At 54.9% G+C, this 18838-nt stretch overlaps 4 protein-coding genes across 8 annotated transcripts in view; 1 reads left to right on the forward strand and 3 right to left on the reverse strand.

The window, feature by feature from the left end:
- KIAA0753 (KIAA0753 ortholog) overlaps nt 1-6727 on the reverse strand; it is a 44912-nt gene extending 38185 nt beyond the window's left edge. For 2 of the 5 annotated variants that reach the window (XM_055307146.1, XM_055307143.1), the window contains exons 1-2: nt 2475-3204; nt 1811-1973 (exon numbers count right to left, since the gene is read on the reverse strand). In XM_055307146.1, the coding sequence (XP_055163121.1) occupies nt 1811-1903 (93 nt within the window). In that variant the 5' untranslated portion in view covers nt 1904-1973; nt 2475-3204. Of the gene's footprint in view, nt 1-1810; nt 1974-2474; nt 3206-6422 lie in introns of those variants that run through there. The other 3 variants (XM_055307144.1, XM_055307145.1, XM_055307147.1) reach the window with 3 other exon arrangements.
- LOC129496905 (collagen alpha-1(I) chain) lies at nt 3276-6212 on the reverse strand. The gene has a single exon (XM_055305263.1). The coding sequence runs from the start codon at nt 6210-6212 to the stop codon at nt 3276-3278; it is 2937 nt and encodes a 978-aa protein (XP_055161238.1).
- Nucleotides 6728-6928: 201 nt separating the features above from the next.
- On the forward strand, nt 6929-10296 carry TXNDC17 (thioredoxin domain containing 17). The gene is made up of 4 exons (XM_055307149.1): nt 6929-7183; nt 8654-8735; nt 9443-9518; nt 10115-10296. Exons 1-4 carry the CDS (start codon nt 7039-7041, stop codon nt 10181-10183), a joined length of 372 nt encoding a protein of 123 aa, XP_055163124.1. The 5' UTR covers nt 6929-7038; the 3' UTR covers nt 10184-10296.
- A 1074-nt stretch (nt 10297-11370) lies between these two features.
- MED31 (mediator complex subunit 31) lies at nt 11371-18838 on the reverse strand. Its single transcript, XM_055307148.1, has 4 exons — nt 18738-18838; nt 17791-17868; nt 17407-17503; nt 11371-11809 (listed from the first exon to the last, which is right to left on the reverse strand). The coding sequence occupies exons 1-4, from the start codon at nt 18763-18765 to the stop codon at nt 11617-11619; spliced, it is 396 nt and encodes a 131-aa protein (XP_055163123.1). The 5' UTR covers nt 18766-18838; the 3' UTR covers nt 11371-11616.

Below are 18838 nucleotides of genomic sequence, written 5' to 3' on the forward strand. Positions count from 1 at the left end.
GCTGTCCCGCTGAGAGTAGAACAAGGGCCGCTGAGAGTAGAACAAGGGCCGCAGCGGGCACCTCCTGACGCACAAGGGCTCAGCATTGTTCTGCGCAGTTTTCTTGTCAGGGGTACATGAGACACCTCAGGAAGCCCAGACTGACAGAACCTGTGAAATACCCACCCATATGTTTCAAGAATGTCAGAGTCTCCGATTGAACGAAACAAACACACAGCTCGCCTCGAGGTGACCTGGGATCCCTTCCCCGTATAGGACATGTTGGTACACCCCAGGATATCTGAGTGAGGCCTGCACGGCCATGGTGGCACCACCTCAACAGGGACTCGCCAGCTCCTGTCATTAGGGTCATGTCACAGAAGTGCTTCTGGTACAAGATACCATGTGCTCAGCAGCACAGAGGCATCACGCCTGCAAGTTACAGCTTCCCGGTTAGACCATGCATGTGCATGTGCAGGGGTGTGCATGTGAGCGCACATGGAGACACACAGGGGAGAGATGCGCACCCAGGAGCTCGGGGCAACGCTGCTGTGCTTTCATGTCCATCTCAAACCATGTCAAAAACTATTTCTAGGAACGCCTGGGGAGCTCAGTGGTTGAGTGTCTGCCTTTGGCTCAGGGCATGACCCCGGGGTCCTGGGATCAGGTCCCGCATCGGGCTCCCTGCATAGAGTCTGCTTCTCCCTCTGCCTATGTCTCTGCCTCTCTCTGTCTCTCATGAATAAAATCTTTAAAAAAAAAAAAAAAAAGAAAAAGAAAAAGAGCAAAGACCCCAGGCTGGCAGAGCAGCGAACAAGTGCTATACTGGCTCACCATCTGCAGGGCCCCAGGAAAAACGCCCTCGGGCTCGCTGAAGCCTGAACACACACCCACCCATGACCCAGAGACTCCACTTCACGATTACCCAGAGGTGTACCAGGGCCTCATGGCAGCTGCATCACAGCGACCAAGAATACACCAGCCAGCCCGGCTCCACCAGGGGACGGTGCCCCTCGCCAGAAATCAGCGTGGGCAGAGCGGCAGCACATTACGCCCACCGAATGAGGCCTGACCCAGGAGAGCAGCTGGGTGTGGTAGCACTCACAGGAGCGCTGGGAACACACAGAATCAAATGCATGGCGGGGAAACCACGATGATGCTGGCCTCTGAAAGGTAGGAAGGGGCATGGGAGAACTTTCTAGAGCAACGGACAAGACCTCTGCCCTGATATAGGAATGAGTGACACATGTGCATACGTGTGTATAAACTCAGCAAACACGACCACATGTGTACGTCCTGACGTAGCCTAAGAATGAGCTCCAAGACCAGAATCTAACAGGAGACGCGCATGTGAGGCGGGCAGGGGGCTCGTGTCTGCCCCCGACGTTGGGCTCAGGGTCAGACACACAGTGAAGCAAACACCGGGAGCTCGTGGCAGGATCTTGGTGTTCACATGGAACTCAACACTGAGGTACCGACATTGTCATAAATTCGGTGCTGGGGAAAAACACACTTGGGCAGCAACAGGGCAGCGCCAAAGGAAAACTGGCCTCCGGGTAATATCAGGGAACTAATTTTGTCCTTTTCGCTAGGTATAGAAATGGTTATGTAGCAGAGTTTACTCTAGGGACTACGGTAAAGCACCGAGTGCTCTGAAACATCGACCCCAGACATCAGGATGTGGTCCTGCAAACACCTGAGAGGAAAGCGGGACAGACCGTTGACAACTGCTACCACTCAAAGCTAGTTTCATAGGTGTTCACTGTCCTCTTGTTCCAGCTTTTGTTCAAGACATCTCATGAGAAAAATGCAAAGACACAAACAGAAGTACCTGGGTCTGACGCATGTGGGGCTCAGTCCTCCCGTCCACCTGGACGCTGGGCACCAGGTGGGCACAGGCTGAGGCCGGCCTGCCCGGGCCCATGCCGTCAGGGCGCAGGGGCTGCTGCTGGGAGCCTCACTGCCGGCCAGCACTGCTCTCCCACGGTCATCGCCTGAAATGAGAGAAAGTGGCCATCAGGACAACACGTTCCAGCGCAGGGAGAAAGATGGGGACAGAGTGGCGAGCGCGTGCGGCAGCCTCCCGCCAAGCAGCGAGGGCCCCAGGACAGGTCCAGGGCAGCGTCCTCCACCTACAGAAGTGCCCTCGCTTTAGAAATCCTCCTGAGAACTAGGGCATGCCAGTCTAACGACCCCATGTTGGGTGGCTCCAAATCCCAGATCTCAAGGGCCCCAGGAGGGCAGGGGTCCGAGTCCACAAGCCCTAATGGAGGTCACAAGCCCTAACTGCCAGGTGGAGCGGGTAGCCCGGGTTCCAGCCTGCGGGCTCAGCATGCCCACTCGCCTAGGCCCGCAGGGTGGGGGAGCCACTAACTAGTTAGAGGCCCCGCCCACCACGGGCTGAGGGATGGCGGGCCTTCTATGCTCACACCAGGGCCCCCCAGACACCAAGTCACCCGTGCAGTCAGCACATGCAGGTCACTTTCTCGCCTCACCTGGTCACCTACCCAGGTAACGGGGATAAGTGCCATCGTCCCGGCTAGACAAGGCTCGTGGGCGGTAAGGGCCTGTCTTGCTCTCCTCTGATATTTTGAGCATGGCAGACGCTTTAACTCAACACTTGTTGAATTCAGCTGGTTTTCCACAAACTGATTAGTTTTAAATGTACGGGAGTATTTGTTCTGTCAAACAATCCTACAGTAAGTCAACGGGGAACAGCCAGATCTTAGAGATAAACGCCTCACTTCAGCTTGAATAAACCCAAGGTTTGCAGACTGGATTTGCTTCGAGACAGAAACACATGCTGGAACATAAGGACGGCCGTTCAAGACTCCCTTCACCTCGGGCCCTGATGCCGGGAAGGCGGGCAGGCCAGGCGACAGGGTGACAGTGAGCGGAGATGGCAGCGCAGAGAGGGCATAGAGTGGGCCAGGGCATCTGCAGGTCATCCCCTGGAGCCCAAGGCCTCATAACCCACTATCTACTAGGACACGCCCGGTGACCCCGCCTCAGGAGACCTCGAGTGACACCACACATACACACGTGCACATGGTCCAGGGACACCCACCCCCACGCGGCCCCCTGTACAAATGCGGGAGACACCCCTCTTTGCAGCCTGTCCCCTCCCCTGGGCGCCAGGACACCTCCCTGTTTGTGACTGACGGCCCCAGGACATCTCTGTGAAGCACCTCTGCCATCCTAGGGATGCCCCTGCAGCCTGTGCCCCCGTCCATGAGCCAGGCCACACCTCCCCCCAAAGCCCCCTCCCCCAGAGCCCAGGCCCCCCCACCTGTTCCCTACACTACTGGGAGGCCCCCCTCAACCTGTCCTCCCACACACAGCTCTCTTCCAGGGGCCCCACCACCACCCTGCTGCGGGTGACCCCTCAATCGGCCACGGCCTCCCTCCAGCCTCAAACCCGGGGCTGCCCCCAGTATGGTCCCAGGCCCTGACCCGGTACCCCCACTCTCCAGCTCGGGCTCTCCCCGGTCAGGCCTCCTGCTGTTCCACGACCCAGTTCTGTAGCTGCGGGAGGGAGACACCCCCGCTGCCTGGCTCTCCCCAGGCAGCTCCAGACTCGGGGCCCCAGCCTCTTCCCCCGAGGCCCCTTCTTCCTCCACACACCCTGTCACCCACACGGCAGCAGGCACACGCCCCATTGTAGGAACCCCTACAGCCGCGAGCACCCCCAGAGACACGGGCACCCGCGCAGCCTCAGTGGCTGACCCGCTGGCTCTCCTCCACAGGCCTTCGGCACCGACCGTTCCGTCCACGGGTCCTGCAGCCCCCACAGTAGCAGGTACCTCCGTCACCCCTCTCTGTCCCCACGCCCCTGAGGCATCCCTAGAGTCAGCATCAGCCAGCATCACAGGCACCTCAGCAGCCTGTCTCCCTAATAAGCCTGAGGGCACCCCTGGGCCCAGCCTGTCCCCCCTGGGCCCTGGCATCCTGATGGTGCTGGGCACCCCCTGCCCTGTGGGAGCCCAGGTGTCTGTGTGTCCTGGCACTGCCTCCCTCTGCCCCCACAGGCCTGCGACACCTGCGGAAGTGCACTCCTCCCAGGCAGGCCTCAGTGTCCTGGGGGCCATGGGCACCCCGCCTGCTGCGGACACCCCCGCAGTCAGCCTCCGCCCAGGCAGGCCTGAGAACGCCCCGGAGCCGGCCTCCACCCCTAGAGAATCAGGTTCCCCAGCAGCTGCAGGTGGCTCAGCAGCCGCAGGAGCCCTGGTGCTCGGCCTCCTTGCCCAGGATCTCAGGACATCTCCGGGGCCTGTCTCCTCCCCAACCAGCCCTGGTGCTGCAGGGACCCCAAGAGCCTGCCTCCTTCCCCATGGCCTGGGGAAAGCTGCAGAACCAGCATCCTCACCCACAGACCACAGTCCCCCAGGGGCCACGGGTCCCGCAGCGTCATGAACCCTTGACCACAGGTTCCAGACCTCACTGGAGCTGCCTTCCCGACACGCAGGGCCAGACACCCACACGGCGGCAGGCCCCCTGCCAGGCCCAGGCACACCTACCGCTGCAGGTACCCTAGCCAGGGCACACCTGTGCTTGGGCAAAACTGTGGCCTCGGGCATCCCCTGGGGGCCAGACGAGCCCACAAACTGTCTTCTCCTGCACAGACAGGACATGTTGCCACAGCCAGCCTCCTGATCCTCAGCCCCGGGTACCTCCAAAGCCGTGGCCAGGGCGTCCTGTTCCCCCACAGCCTGCCTCCTTTCCCATAGGCCCACAACGTTCCCGTTGCCTGTGTCCCCCTGGGGGACCCCGGGCACCGCGTCAGCCGGAGGCACCCCCAGGGCCTGCTGCCTCTCCCACGGGCCTGCGGTGCCCCCATAGCCTGCCTGTTCCCCCAGAGCTCCTGGCAGCAGTACAGCCTGGGACACCCCCACCGGCTGCTCAGCCCCCCACAGACCTGGCACGCTCCCACAGCCGGTGTCCTTCCCCATTCCCGGCCCTACCCCCCATGGGCCCGGAGCACCCCCAGAGCCCACCTCCTGTGTGGCACGACCACACATCTCTGCAGCGTGGATGGCTGCCCAGGGCCCTGGATCACCTCCGGAGCCTGTCTCTACCCACACAGTCTGTTCTCTGTCCCTGAATCCTGGGTCACCCCCACATCTGGTTTCCTCCACCGTAGCACAAGGCACCCCAACCGGTTGTCCAGTGCCCCATATGCCAGGAACAACCCCGGAGCCCATCTCTTCCGCAGCCTGCATCCTCCGCCACATGTCCAGGGCACCCGCAGGGGTGGCTTCCCCTTCCAAGCCTCTGGGTGCCCCCACGGCATGGGGCACCCTTGCAGCCTGTCCACTTCCCCACAGGCCTGGGGTGTCCCCGCAGACTGCCTCTCCAGCTAACGCCCTGGGCACCAGCGCCGACTGCCCCCTGTCCCATGGACAGCCCACCTCTCTCTGCATGGCCTCAGGCCACCCAGTGGCCCGGGGCACCCCCACAGCCTGCCCCCTCCCCAGCATGTGGGGGACAAGCCCACAACTGGTGGCCAGGGTGGTGGGCACACCCCCAGGGAGCAGCCCCACAGCCTGTTGCTGCCCGCACCAGCCAGCCCCTGGCCCAGGAGCGGCGGACAGTCCTGGTGCCCGGGGGGCCACCGCAGCCTGCCCCTTCACCCAGGGCCCCGTGAGGCCAGCGCGGCTTGTCTCCACCCAGGAAGCCCGGCCCGGGATGCCCCTTTCGAGCGGGCCCTCCACCGGCACCGGGTGGAGCTGCACCCTGCTGCCCGCCCCGCACCCCGAGGCCGCCCGCACGGCCTGCACCTTTAGCCACAGTTCCAGGATGCTCTCGGGGCCCGCGGAGCCCGGCCGCCCCTTCCTCTCGCAGCCCCGGGGGCTCGGGCCCGCCGCCCCCTCCCTCTCCGCCTCCCCCCCGGCCCCGGTCACCCACACCGACCCCACCGGCCCCACCACCTGGGGCTCCCCAACCGCGCCGTCCACCCACACGACCCCCGGGGCCCCCGCTACGGGGGCTGCGGCGCCAGGGCTCCCCGCCGCCACCGGCCCCCCGGCCCCCGCCGCGGCCCCCGTCCCCGGCCGCTGCCCGAAGCCGGGCGGCCTGTCCGCGCTCACGCAGCGCGCCTCCCACGCGGCGCCCCGGGCACGACGGCCCGCTCCCCGGCCTCGCGGCGTCCCCGCGGGGCACCGCCTCCCCCACGGCTGCCCGCGCCCCCGCCCCGGCCGGCTGGGCCCCACGCAGCGGCCGGCCGCCCCGCTCATGGCCGCAGGCCCGCGCGCTCCCCTACCGCCTCCCCGGCCGCACGCGCGCACGCACCCCGCCGCCGCCGCCGCCGCCGCCGCCCCGACCCCGCCCCGGGGACCCCCACACGCGGCAGGAGCGCGGTGCTCGGGCGGCTCGGCGTCCCCAGCGCCCGGGGCGCGGCTCCCGGCGCGACCTCCCGGAACCCCCCAGTCCCGGCCCGAGCCCACCTGCCTGCGGCGCGGCGGCTACCGGGAGGCCGCCTGGGAACCCGCTAGGCCGAGCTTCCGGCCGCTCGCCCGGTCGCCATAGCAACGGGCGCGGGGCGGCCTGGGAGCCGTTAGGGCTCTCGAGCCAGCCAGGGGTCCCCGGGCGGCGTGGCGGCGGGCCGGGCAGCCACCGCTCATGGGGCCGCGGCCGGGGCCGGGGCCGGGGCCGGGGCGGCTGGGGCAGAGACTCGGCTATCAGCGTAGGGCCGGCGCCGGGGGCGTGGAGAGACGGGCGCACAGGGGCAACGCCGACGCCGTATGGCTGCCTGAGGCCTCCGTAGCGCCGCGGACCGCCCCTGCCGTCAGCCCCGCCCCTGCTGCCCGCCCCGCCCCCGCCGACCCCGTCGGCCCCGTCGGCCCCGTCCCTGCTGCCGGTCCCCCCGCCCCTGCTGCCGGCCCCGCCCCCTCAGGCCCCGCCCCTGCTGCCCCCCCGCCCCCACCAGCCCCCGCCCCTGCTGCCAGCCCCGCCCCTGCTGTCGACCCCGCCGGAAGCAGCCGCGCCCCGCCCGGCAGGCTGTCCCGCCCGGAGCCCCAGCCTCTCGGGGTCCCGGCCTGCCCAGCGCGGCGCGCTGTCCAGATGGCGGGCTGCGAGGAGGTGAGCGTGTCCGGCTTCGAGGAGTTCAGCCGGGCGGTGGAGCAGCACCACGGCAAGACCATCTTCGCCTACTTCACCGGCTCCAAAGACGCCGGGGGCAGGAGCTGGTGCCCCGACTGCGTGCAGGGTGAGGCAGGGGGCGGGGGCGCCCGTGGCTAGTCCTCCTGCTCCCCCCGCTCCAGCCCGTCCAGCACCCCGGCCCCTAGCCCTGCTGCCCCCCACCCCCGCCTTCCCGCTCCACCCCAACACCCCGTCCAGCACCCCGGCCCCTAGCCCTGCTCCCCCCACCCCCGCCTTCCCGCTCCACCCCAACACCCCGTCCAGCACCCCGGCCCCTAGCCCTGCTGCCCCCCACCCCCGCCTTCCCGCTCCACCCCAACACCCCGTCCAGCACCCCGGCCCCTAGCCCTGCTCCCCCCACCCCCGCCTTCCCGCTCCACCCCAACACCCCGTCCAGCACCCCGGCCCCTAGCCCTGCTCCCCCCACCCCCGCCTTCCCGCTCCACCCCAACACCCCGTCCAGCACCCCGGCCCCTAGCCCTGCTCCCCCCACCCCCGCCTTCCCGCTCCACCCCAACACCCCGTCCAGCACCCCAGGCCCCTAGCCCCGCTCCCCCCACCCCCGCCTTCCCGCTCCACCCCAACACCCCGTCCAGCACCCCGGCCCCTAGCCCTGCTGCCCCCCACCCCCGCCTTCCCGCTCCACCCCAACACCCCGTCCAGCACCCCGGCCCCTAGCCCTGCTGCCCCCCACCCCCGCCTTCCCGCTCCACCCCAACACCCCGTCCAGCACCCCGGCCCCTAGCCCTGCTGCCCCCCACCCCCGCCTTCCCGCTCCACCCCAACACCCCGTCCAGCACCCCGGCCCCTAGCCCTGCTGCCCCCCACCCCCGCCTTCCCGCTCCACCCCAACACCCCGTCCAGCACCCCGGCCCCTAGCCCTGCTGCCCCCCACCCCCGCCTTCCCGCTCCACCCCAACACCCCGTCCAGCACCCCGGCCCCTAGCCCTGCTCCCCCCACCCCCGCCTTCCCGCTCCACCCCAACACCCCGTCCAGCACCCCGGCCCCTAGCCCTGCTCCCCCCACCCCCGCCTTCCCGCTCCACCCCAACACCCCGTCCAGCACCCCGGCCCCTAGCCCTGCTCCCCCCACCCCCGCCTTCCCGCTCCACCCCAACACCCCGTCCAGCACCCCGGCCCCTAGCCCTGCTCCCCCCACCCCCGCCTTCCCGCTCCACCCCAACACCCCGTCCAGCACCCCGGCCCCTAGCCCTGCTGCCCCCCACCCCCGCCTTCCCGCTCCACCCCAACACCCCGTCCAGCACCCCGGCCCCTAGCCCTGCTCCCCCCACCCCCGCACCCCATCCAGCTCCTTGGTTCCCTAGCCCTGCTGGTGTGTCGTCCCCCCCCCCCCCCGGCACTCCATGCCTGTGAATCAGCCATCCTGCCTCTCCAGGGCGCTCAGGACGCTCGGGCACGGGTACTGCTGCTCTCAGGGCAGGTGCAAGCCTGCCTACTCACCCAGATGTCATTTCTCTGTGCCACGTTCCACAGCTCATATGTAATTATTTATACCTTTTTTGTTTTGTTTTCCAAGCTGAGCCTGTGGTGCGAGAGGGGCTGAAGCATATTAGTGAAGGATGTGTGTTCATTTACTGCCAAGTGGGAGAGAGACCTTAGTAAGTGTGCATGCCTTCCCTTTACTTCCCAGACATGGCTCTGGACCTTTGCAGACTTAGGCGGGAGGGTCCTCAGGAGTGGGGAAAGTCGTGCCATTAGAAGTGAATCTACAAATTTTGAGCATTTAGCTGCTATGTTACAGGTGACGTCAATGAATTTGGCTTAGTATTAGTTCAGAACTTAGCAGTCTACGTTTATTTTAGATCATAGTCACGCTTTTTTTTTTTTAATTTTTATTTATTTATGATAGTCACAGAGAGAGAGGCAGAGACACAGGCAGAGGGAGAAGCAGGCTCCATGCACCGGGAGCCCGACGTGGGACTCGATCCCGGGTCTCCAGGATCGCGCCCTGGGCCAAAGGCAGGCGCCAAACCGCTGCGCCACCCAGGGATCCCGATCATAGTCACGCTTTAAAAGACGTGAGGACGCCTGGGTGGCTCAGCAGTTGAGCTTCTGCCTTCTGCTGGGGTCGTGATCCTCTGGCTCCTGTGAGGAGCCCACTTCTCCCTCTGCCTGTCTCTGCCTCTGTTTCTCATGAATAAATCTTTAAAAAAAGAAAAAAAAACTGTGCATAGTCCCAAAGTCATAACCCTCAAGGTTTGATGTTTACAACAAAAACAGTGATTACTAAAAGACTAAATGTGGGAATATATCAAATATTAAGTAACCTACAAGAAACCATGATCACTTTTTCTTTTCAAAACAGTTGGAAAGATCCAAATAATGATTTCAGAAAAAACCTGAAAGTAACAGCAGTGCCTACACTACTTAAATATGGAACAGTAAGTGTCTTTGTTTTCATCATGCTGGGGCTACAATTCACCACATCAGAACTCTTTGTTCTGGATTCAAATTTGAAAAGATCTTGGCGTTTCATCTCAAATATCACATTGGTGTTCAGAGTGCATTAAAAATACACAGACTGGCTGTCCATCCCTGGGGCTAATTCCAATAGACTATTAATAATGCAAATATCTAAACATTTGATCTTCATGCTTTGTAAAAGGCACTCCATTTTAAAATTCTCTAAGTGCCGCTCACTGCTCAGAATGGTGGTTAACACCTCATTTCTTACACTAGCACAGTACTTGTTTCCCATTTTACCCAGAATCCTCATTGAAAGTTTAGCCATGGCCCTGGCATTCTAAATTAGAGAGCTGAGGGGAGGGAATAGCACTGGGCTTGCTGTCTCTTGTCTTAGTATGCAGAGCCAAGTAGCTTAACTATTTCATAAGACTTGTTACAACTAGTTGATAGTTTTTGAAAGGCGGTAAGTTCTCTGCTGTGAGATTTGTGTCACTCCAGGTGGAACACCACATTCCCTCCCGATAACAGTTTTGTAGCTGTCAGGTAAGATTAGACTGTTCTTCTCTTACAGCCTCAAAAACTGGTGGAATCTGAGTGTCTTCAGGCCAATCTCGTGGAGATGTTGTTCTCTGAAGATTAAGATTTGATGATAGCAATTGTGTTTTGATTTCCTGATTTGCTCTAGTATAAAGGCAATTGCATACTTGCTTTGAATAAATAAATTTATTTTGCAATAAATGATGTAAAAAATGATTTATGTCTAAAAAGTGCCATTAAGGGACGTCTGGGTGGCTCAGTTGGTTGAGCGTCTGCCTTCAGCTCAGGTCATGATCTCAGGGTCCTGGAAGCTCCACATCGGGCTCCCTGCTCAGCCTGGAGTCTGCTTCTCCCTCTGCCCTTCCCCCTGCTTGTGTTCTCTCTGTCAAATAAAATCTTTTTTTTTTTAAGTGTTATTAAAATGCTCATAAACTCTCAATTTGCTTGTAATACATGGGAATCTTTAAGATGTAGGTAAGATAAGTCTTCAAGGGTGACAGTAATAGCACAAGGGAATGGATTATGGAGGTGACAGAAATGTCTAAAAGTCTCTACCAGTACAGAAAACAAATTCCAAATCTCAAAAGGAGTTAGCATCTTTTACCATAAATGCTACAAATTTATAAAGAACTGTTACTCCTAAAGCATCCTCTTTGGCTCTAGAAAGTAGAACTGAACCTAACCAGTGGAGAGCAGAGCACACTTAATCCAGCCTCTACTCACTGCAGGCACTTTGCTTTTACTATGCTGGATGAGGTGGGTGGCAGAGAGAGCTTGGAGACTGTTATATAACCTCATAGTGGCAAGAGCCCCAATTCATGCATAAGTGACACTGATGAGCAGTTCTGAGCTGTGTAACCGTAGAAAGCCTGGTTCTGCAGGTGAACCGTGAACAGATGAAGCACATGCCACATAAATGTTAGTGGTTGGATGATCGCACATATTTGAGGCTTCTCATCCTTATTCCAGTCCAAAGTCAAGAGTCCAATTAGAAGTTAGCCACTGATCTATCTCCCCACCATCAGTAGGTCAGTGACTGCCAACAACTGTTTCTTGAAGCCCTCTCGCACAGCAAGTGGTGATGTAACTCCTTCCTGCAGATCCTGCTCTCATTTAAGGAAATCACTGACTCTGTTCCTCTTATTCTGTAGACAAGGAGACAGGAAGGTCAGAGGCAGTGGACTTCCCCAGGCCCCACTCTATGTGGGGAACAGAGCTCGGCTCAGAATTCGGGATGTTTGGTGCCCCACCCCCCACCTTACCCCATCCCTCACTGCATCCTTGGGCTGGTTTAAATCACCTAACATTTGTTTTTATTCAGTTGGTTAAGTACTAGTAACTTACAAATTCACAAGGAAACCAAAGTAGAACAACGCTGGTTGACAGAAGTAATCTATTAACAAGAGAAAGTTATTTGGATGAAACAGTACACTAAAGCTTCTAGGTGCTACCCCCGCGCCAAGGCAGCTAGAGAGTCTGTGTGTTCATGGTACAAAAGCAGCATGTACACGTCAGGACCGGGGTGGCCCCAGGGTTTCATTTTCCCGCCGCGTGGTTTTGCTGCTGCTGCTCGGCCAGGGCTTGCTGAAGGCGCATCCGCTTCCGCGAGTAGTGCTGCCAATGCAGAATCTGCTGCTCGTCAATGAACTTGGCGCACTGAGCATTCACCAGCTCCTTGCGGAAGTGTTCATACTGAAGCAGCTCTAACATGTGCAGACACTGAGGGTACCTGGATTTAAGGGCATAAGTTAGTCATCCACGTGATCTGGTCAACAGCACCAAGCTGCAGTCCAGTCACTCACTCAAAGTGATCTTGGAACCGGCCGTTTCTAGAACATTGACTCAGGTCACTTCTCTTTCCCTGCTAATGCAGAGAAGCCAGGGAGCAAGAGCTAGCAAGATGCAAAATTTTCAAAAAGTAAAAAAACAAGTTCAGAAAGATTCAACAATCTGCCCAAGACCACACAATAACTGGTAGGCAGAATCAAGCTTTGAGGGCAAACCAAGCTACTCTATTCTAATGGCATCCAAGGTGAGGAAGATGAACACTCTATTTTAGTAATTATCTGTTTAATTGATAACTACTGGTTTTCCATCAATAGTGATAAAGACAACTTTTATTCAAAAGTGAGTCCATTTCACAAAGAACTATGTACGAACATTGTGTTCTAGAGTCCCATGAGGATAGAGCAATTCTGGAATTACTTCACATACACTCTAAACCTGAGCAACCAAGTAAGTGAATAATACACTGTAGATAACAAAAGCCAAGTTTCCGACTATGAGAAAAGGAGTTACCGGGAAAGGCGGGAGGCTAGGATGGACCTATGTTATGGAGCAGCAGTTGAAAACATCAGCATGATCGCTTTTCAAGATTAGAGGCAGACACAATAATACATACACACACACACACACACACACACACACACACACACACACACCTTCCAAAGATGGCCTAGAAGCAAGGACCCTGTGGTACCAACAAGCACACTCAGCGCCCAGATCATACATTTCCAACAGCATCTTCCAGCGTTCCATGGGGGAAATGGCTGATTCCAGGGCTAAGGCATAAGATGAGCTGGGGACATTTATGTAGTACCAGAAAGCCAAGTACTCAAAACACTAAGGGCATAAGTCCCAGGTACTCAGGAGCCAACCTGAAGGGGCTCCTACAGGCCAAATCTGCACCAAGAAAACACATGATTACAATCCAAGAGTCCACACGGATATAACTTTTAAATAAACAGGGAATAAGAGAATGTTCCTTCCTTATGCCTAAACTACAACAAAAAAACGTAGAAAAAATTATAGAAAATCACAGTAAAAATCATTCCATAGAACAGTAAAAATTGTTCCATAGAGCCAAAATTAGGGGGTAGAAGGATGACGTGAAACAAAGTGCTTACATAGTCTCAAAAAATTTCCTCACAAGATATTTACTAAATACAAAGGAAAACTAGTAACTTGACATGGAGAAACCTGGCAGCCACCACCTCAACCAAGGGATCAAAATTAACATCACAAGTAGTAGGTCAGGTTGACTTCCTAGGAACCCTGGTGGGATATACCAAGAAGCTTACAGTATCACTTTGGGGTCACAGGTATAAGGGAAATAGTACCAGGAAACTCAGGTTAAGACTAAGAAGACCCAGAGACAAAATGTCACCTAGAAGCCTAGACCGGGTACTGCCTCAGACACAGCACATTAATGAGACAGCCGACAAAATCAGAATGGGGGGACACATCGAGTCCCACATCAGGGTCCCTGCATGGAACCTGCTTCTCCCTCTGCCTGTGTCTCTGCCTCTCTCTCTTTCATGAATAAATAAAATCTTAAAAAAAATCAGAATGGTCTGCAGACTACAGAATATATTAACATCAATGTTCTCAGGAAGATGTTAACATTTACAATATCTGGGTGAAGAATATACAGGAATTCTCTTTACTATTTTTTTCCAGCTATTTTGTACGTGACATTATTTCAAATAATGGACTCAAAGTGAGTCCATTAAGAAAACTTTTTTTTTTTAAGATTTTATTTATTCATGAGAGACACAGAGAGAAAGAGAGGCAGAGACACAGGCAGAGGGAGAAGCAAGCTCCATGCAGGGAGCCCGACGTGGGACTTGATCCCGGGTCTCCAGGATCATGCCCTGGGCCAAAGGCAGCACTAAACCACTAAGCCACCAGGGCTGCCCAAGATAACGTCTACAGAGAACACACAGAGGCGTAACTGTGCAAGCAGTATACAAATGGCTGAAGTGTGAAAACAGTATATTACTAGGGATTCTCGAATTTTAATGTGCATATGAATCATTTCTTAAGTGCAGATTTTTTTTTTTAAAGATTGTATTTATTTATTCATGAGACAGAGAAAGAGAGAGAGAGGCAGAGACACAGGTAGAGGGAGAAGCAGGCTCCATGCAGGGAGCAGGATGTGGAACTCAATCCTGGGTCTCCAGGATCAGGCCCTGGGCTGAAGGCAGGCGCCAAACCGCTGAGCCACCCAGGGATCCCCTTAAGTGCAGATTCTGACTGATCAGGTAGGTCGGGGTGGGGCCTGAGCTCTGCATTTCTAAACAGGCTCCCAAGTGACAACAATGTTGCTGCTCTGAGGACCACACCAGTGGGATATGGGGTCCTTCTAAAAAAGTACACTGTCTACGCTCCAAAGGTACAATTGCTTGTAGCTGTTGGCAGCTACGCCTGAAATGCCCCTGCTCACACCTAACCTGGCTCTTCCCTTTCCATGCAGGCATTGGTAGTTAAGAAGATCCAGGTTTGAAGGGTGCCTGGCGGGCTCAGTTGGTGAAGCATCTGACTGGATTTCAGCTCAAGTCGTGACCTCAGGGTCGGGGGATTGAGCCCCTGTTGGGCTCTGCACTGGGCATGGAGTCTGCTTCAGATTCCCCCTCTCCCTCTGCTCATCCCTCCCCCACTCCTCTCGAAAGAAAGAAAGAAAGAAAGAAAGAAAGAAAGAAAGAAAGAAAGAAAGAAAGAAAGAAAGAAAGAAAGAAAGAAAGAAAGAAAGAAAAGAAAAAAAGAAAGAAAAGAAAGAAAAGAAAAAAAGAAAGAAAAGAAAAAAGAAAGAAAAGAAAAAAGAAAGAAAAAGAAAAGAAAAGAAAAGAAAAGAAAGAAAGAAAAGAAAAGAAAAGAAAAGAAAAGAAAAGAAAAGAAAAGAAAAGAAAAGAAAAAAGAAAAGAGAGACCTGGGTTTGAAGACCACCTCTGCCACTCACCAGATGGGGGACCTCATAGAAGGTCCCCAACCTCTCTCAGGTTTAGCTTCCTCATCTGAAAAATAAACTAATCTGACATCCAAGAGAATGGTCTCAAGTGGCATTTAGCCAATAAATGGAATTTAAACAAGCAGTGATCATATCTCAAACCTGCAAAATACAATGCTCAGAGTACATTAAATAACAGTATGAGAGGGATCCCTGGGTGGCGCAGCGATTTAGCGCCTGCCTTTGGCCCAGGGCGCGATCCTGGAGACCCGGGATTGAATCCCACGTCGGGCTCCTGGTGCATGGAGCCTGCTTCTCCCTCTGCCTATGTCTCTGCCTCTCTCTCTCTCTCTCTCTCTCTTTCTCTCTCTCTCTCTCTGTGTGTGACTATCATAAATAAATAAAACAGTATGAGAATAGATATTTTTATGAGCTACAATTACAGCATTAACCAATAAGAGGAAATAAAAGATACAAAAGGCAAGTTCTGCACTTAGATTTTTAAAAAGTAAGACATAAATGGAGAGCTCAGCTAATAGCACCAACAAAGAAAAAGAACAACTGAAAGTGAAGGGCCGAGGGGACAAGGAGTTCCCAGCAAGCCAGCAAAAGCATCCTCCCCCCTCTCCCACCCAAACACAGTAGCATCAACTCCAGGGTCATGCCCACGTGAAGAAATGTATCTGCTGCAGTGTACCCTGACCACATCTAAAGGCCTGTGTTTAGATCTTGGCTGCGCAGTGGAAGGCACAACTGCCAAATAGCCAAAGGAGGGTGCTGAGAAGTGGCTGAAGGTGGTGAGAAGCACGGATGTGAGGAGCCCACCATGGGTGCAGGTGCTGGCTCCTGCTGAAGCAGGTCAGGTGGTGCAGGCCTGCGAGGCGGCTCATCTCAGCTAGGAATCGACCTGGAAGCACAAGGACCTGCAGCTATCAGCTCCTCCAGAATGTGGATCATTGTAGGAGACCTGACGATCTTCAAATGTTGGTGACTATGAAACAAACCCTGTGCCTGCTGAACGCTCATATGGGTCAACTTGTGACCCTTCCCAAATGTGAGCCTCCAGACAGGTGCCTCCAGAGGGCACAGAGGGTTCAGGGTTAATTCAGGAACAAAACTGGAAAAATGGGTTGAAGCTACACAGAGATCTATTATGTCCCAAAATAAGGAAAAACTTTCCAGCATCCAGCTAATGGTGCAACTGTACCTAAATGGAGAACAGGTGCTCACTGGACCCATGCAGAGTGTAGACGGCCAGCCCTGAACTCGACCTTGCCTGTGTCTCCAGGTCCAAATGGAGTCTCCAAGTCTACACATGCACACAACAGCTAATGAAAAAGCTTTTCTCCGGATTATTCAATGAATAAGTGGCTGTTCATAAAGGAGCAGTCAGGGTGTACAGGGTCCTGCAGGGAGAAGGATGTGGGTTTTGTGAATCAGTTGACACAGATCAAAAAAGTGACTTGGAAAAAATAATAAAAATAAAAAAAATAAAAAGTGACTTGGATAAAGTACAAGTCTGAATCATTTTCCTATCAAACGTGTTTGTTTAAAAGAAAGACAAGAAGTTCAACTATTGCTTTCTGACTACCTAGTGAAGACAAAGAAGAGGGATGGGTTCAAGGTTGAAACAAGTGTGATGCTTGGCACAGAGGAGGCACAGCAGCTATAGACACACTGGTTTGGGTTTGTTTTTTGGACTTTTTGTTTACAAATTAAAGGCGTGTGGCAACCCATCAGCAAGCAAGTCTATGGGTACCATTTTTCCAACTACATTTGCTCACTTTATGCAGACTTTATGTCTGTCATTATTTGATAATACTCACACTTCAAACTTTTCTTTATCATTGTAGGGTGATCTGTGATCAGACTCCATAAAACCTCAGATGACAGTGTTTTTTAACAATATTTTTAAATTAAGGTATGTACCTTAAGGTATGTTAACATAACCCTTATACGCACTAGAAAACACAAAAACTTGGGTCACTTTATTGCAATATTCACCGCATTGCAGTGGCTTGGAACCACATCGACAGTATCCAAGGAATGCCTGTATTAAGAGTCAGGTAAGGTCACCTTCTCCAGAAAACCTTCCTTCTAAGTACCTGATGTTCTTTAATCTTCAGCTTCAGGCAATACCACTGCATCTACAGACTGTGGGTTCATTAGGGTCAGAAATTCAGTGAGATGGGTGAGTGGTAGACAGATAAAGAGAGACCTGAGAAAAGAGAGAGGATTTTGTTTCACATGCAATGGGAAACCACTGGGAGGTTTTAAGCAAGAAAATATCACGTCATAATTTACATTTTTGAAAGATCAAGTTGGCTTCCCTGTGGAAAACTGTTTTGCTTGGTTTGGCTTGGGGGAGGGAGGACACAGGAGGAAGGTAAGAGCACAAGCAGGGAGAAGCAGGGGGGTGGACACCGCAATAATCCAAGCTGGAGAGGGGGTGGCTTTGTATTAAGGTGGAGGCAACTGAAAGAAGTGGAGAGATTCAAAATATACTTTTTTCCAATGTGAAACGAGAAAATCTGTCAAATATCGGTATTTTTTAATATAATAACTATACACATATTTAGGACTATAAAAATTAAACTTACTTTAGATACTTGGCATATTCTGGTTCTTTCCAGTAAAGCAAGTACTTAAGATAATTAACAAAAGCTTTGTCTTTGAAGTAACCTCTTTGGGCAAGAACTGAAAGGCATAAACAAACAAACAAAAAAATCTGTAGAGCAAACCAATCCTCGGACTACTGATTTGTGACCCCTCACATAAAGCATCTACTTATATAACTTCCCCACCACCAACACACACTAAATGCAGAACATATGTCCCAATTTGTTCTCACACACACCAGTATAAGCATAGCAGTTAATTCCACTGGACTGAGAACATATAAAAATAGGTATCATTAGGAACTGCAGTTCTTCTGCCAGAGATCACTAACAGCTACTCAAGTCAGTAAGAGCTCAAGGACTTACAGTTAAGATAATTGGGGTTGGCTAGGCACTGCACAAATTCCAGCTCCAACTGAAACCGAAGTCGATTTCCGGCATCATCTAGGAGGGAAGTGAGCAAAAATCATCCAAAATAAAGGTGACTAAAAAAATAAATAAATAAAATAAAATATAAAATAAAATATAAAATAAAATATAAAATAAAATAAAATAAAAAATAAAATAAAATAAATAAAAATAAAAATAAAATAATATAAAATAAAAAATAAAATAAAATAAAATAAAATAAATAAAATAAAATAAAGGTGACTATCTAAAGTGCTGGTTTGTAGAAAGAAAACAGCAGTGGAGTGTTCTGAGTATTGCTGAGAGTATCTCTGAAGGCATAAGGCAGGGATGATTGTCCTAAGCTGGATGTGGGAAGAGAGGGCCGTTTCCTCCCAAGTCTAGAGAGCAGGGCCCTGATTAATGAGACCAGTAACTCCTTAAGGAGAAGTCCAAGGAAGCGGGCGCCCCCTGGGCCGGATGTTCACCCTCTGGCAGCCACTCCCCAGGACCTCCAGGGTGACCAGTGGCGGAGGGCTGCAAGCTAAGCAAGAGGAGAGGGCGAGTATGCTCCCGCTAGGGCCTGGCGGGGAGGAGGGACTGGTTCGGGGCGGCAGGATTTGGGAGGCCCGGGGAAGGGGGGGTGTCAGAGCCCGGAGGCTGGGGGGCCAGGGCCTGGGATGTGTCGGGAGGCCGGCGGGTAGGGGCCGGGGGCTCGGGGCCCAGGAGAAGTCGGGAGGCCGGGGGGTCGGGGCCCGGGAGGGGTTGAGGCTGGGGGGTGGTCGGCGTCTGCGCGGCAAGCGAGGAGGAGGTAGCCGCGGACAGGAGCCCCGCCGAAGTCACGCCACACAGGAGTCCTGGGGGAAGCTGGAGGAGGAGGCCAGCCAGCTGTAGCTGTGTTTGCCAGGGCTCCGGCCGCTACCTACCTGTCTCCATAGCGACGGCCGCGGCCATCGCCAGCAAAAGCGCCGAGACGTCACCAGCACGACGAGCAGCTTCCCGGAGGTCCCGGAAGCTGCGGCCCCAC

The sequence above is a fragment of the Nyctereutes procyonoides genome, unplaced genomic scaffold (genome assembly GCF_905146905.1).
Source record: "Nyctereutes procyonoides isolate TBG_1078 unplaced genomic scaffold, NYPRO_anot_genome, whole genome shotgun sequence".
In the NCBI taxonomy this organism is placed as follows: Eukaryota; Metazoa; Chordata; class Mammalia; order Carnivora; family Canidae; genus Nyctereutes; species Nyctereutes procyonoides.

Excerpts from the sequence above, each read along its gene's own strand:
- TXNDC17 (XM_055307149.1), top strand. The coding sequence starts at position 7,039 with ATGGCGGGCTGCGAGGAGGTGAGCGTGTCCGGCTTCGAGGAGTTCAGC. Across the intron at positions 8,736-9,442 it reads CAAGTGGGAGAGAGACCTTA|TTGGAAAGATCCAAATAATG; the intron begins GTAAGTGTGCAT and ends TTTTCAAAACAG. Across the intron at positions 9,519-10,114 it reads CACTACTTAAATATGGAACA|CCTCAAAAACTGGTGGAATC; the intron begins GTAAGTGTCTTT and ends CTTCTCTTACAG.
- LOC129496905 (XM_055305263.1), bottom strand. The coding sequence starts at position 6,212 with ATGAGCGGGGCGGCCGGCCGCTGCGTGGGGCCCAGCCGGCCGGGGCGG.
- MED31 (XM_055307148.1), bottom strand. The coding sequence starts at position 18,765 with ATGGCCGCGGCCGTCGCTATGGAGACAG. Across the intron at positions 17,504-17,790 it reads CAACCCCAATTATCTTAACT|TTCTTGCCCAAAGAGGTTAC; the intron begins GTAAGTCCTTGA and ends TATGCCTTTCAG. Across the intron at positions 11,810-17,406 it reads GAATATGCCAAGTATCTAAA|GTACCCTCAGTGTCTGCACA; the intron begins GTAAGTTTAATT and ends CCTTAAATCCAG.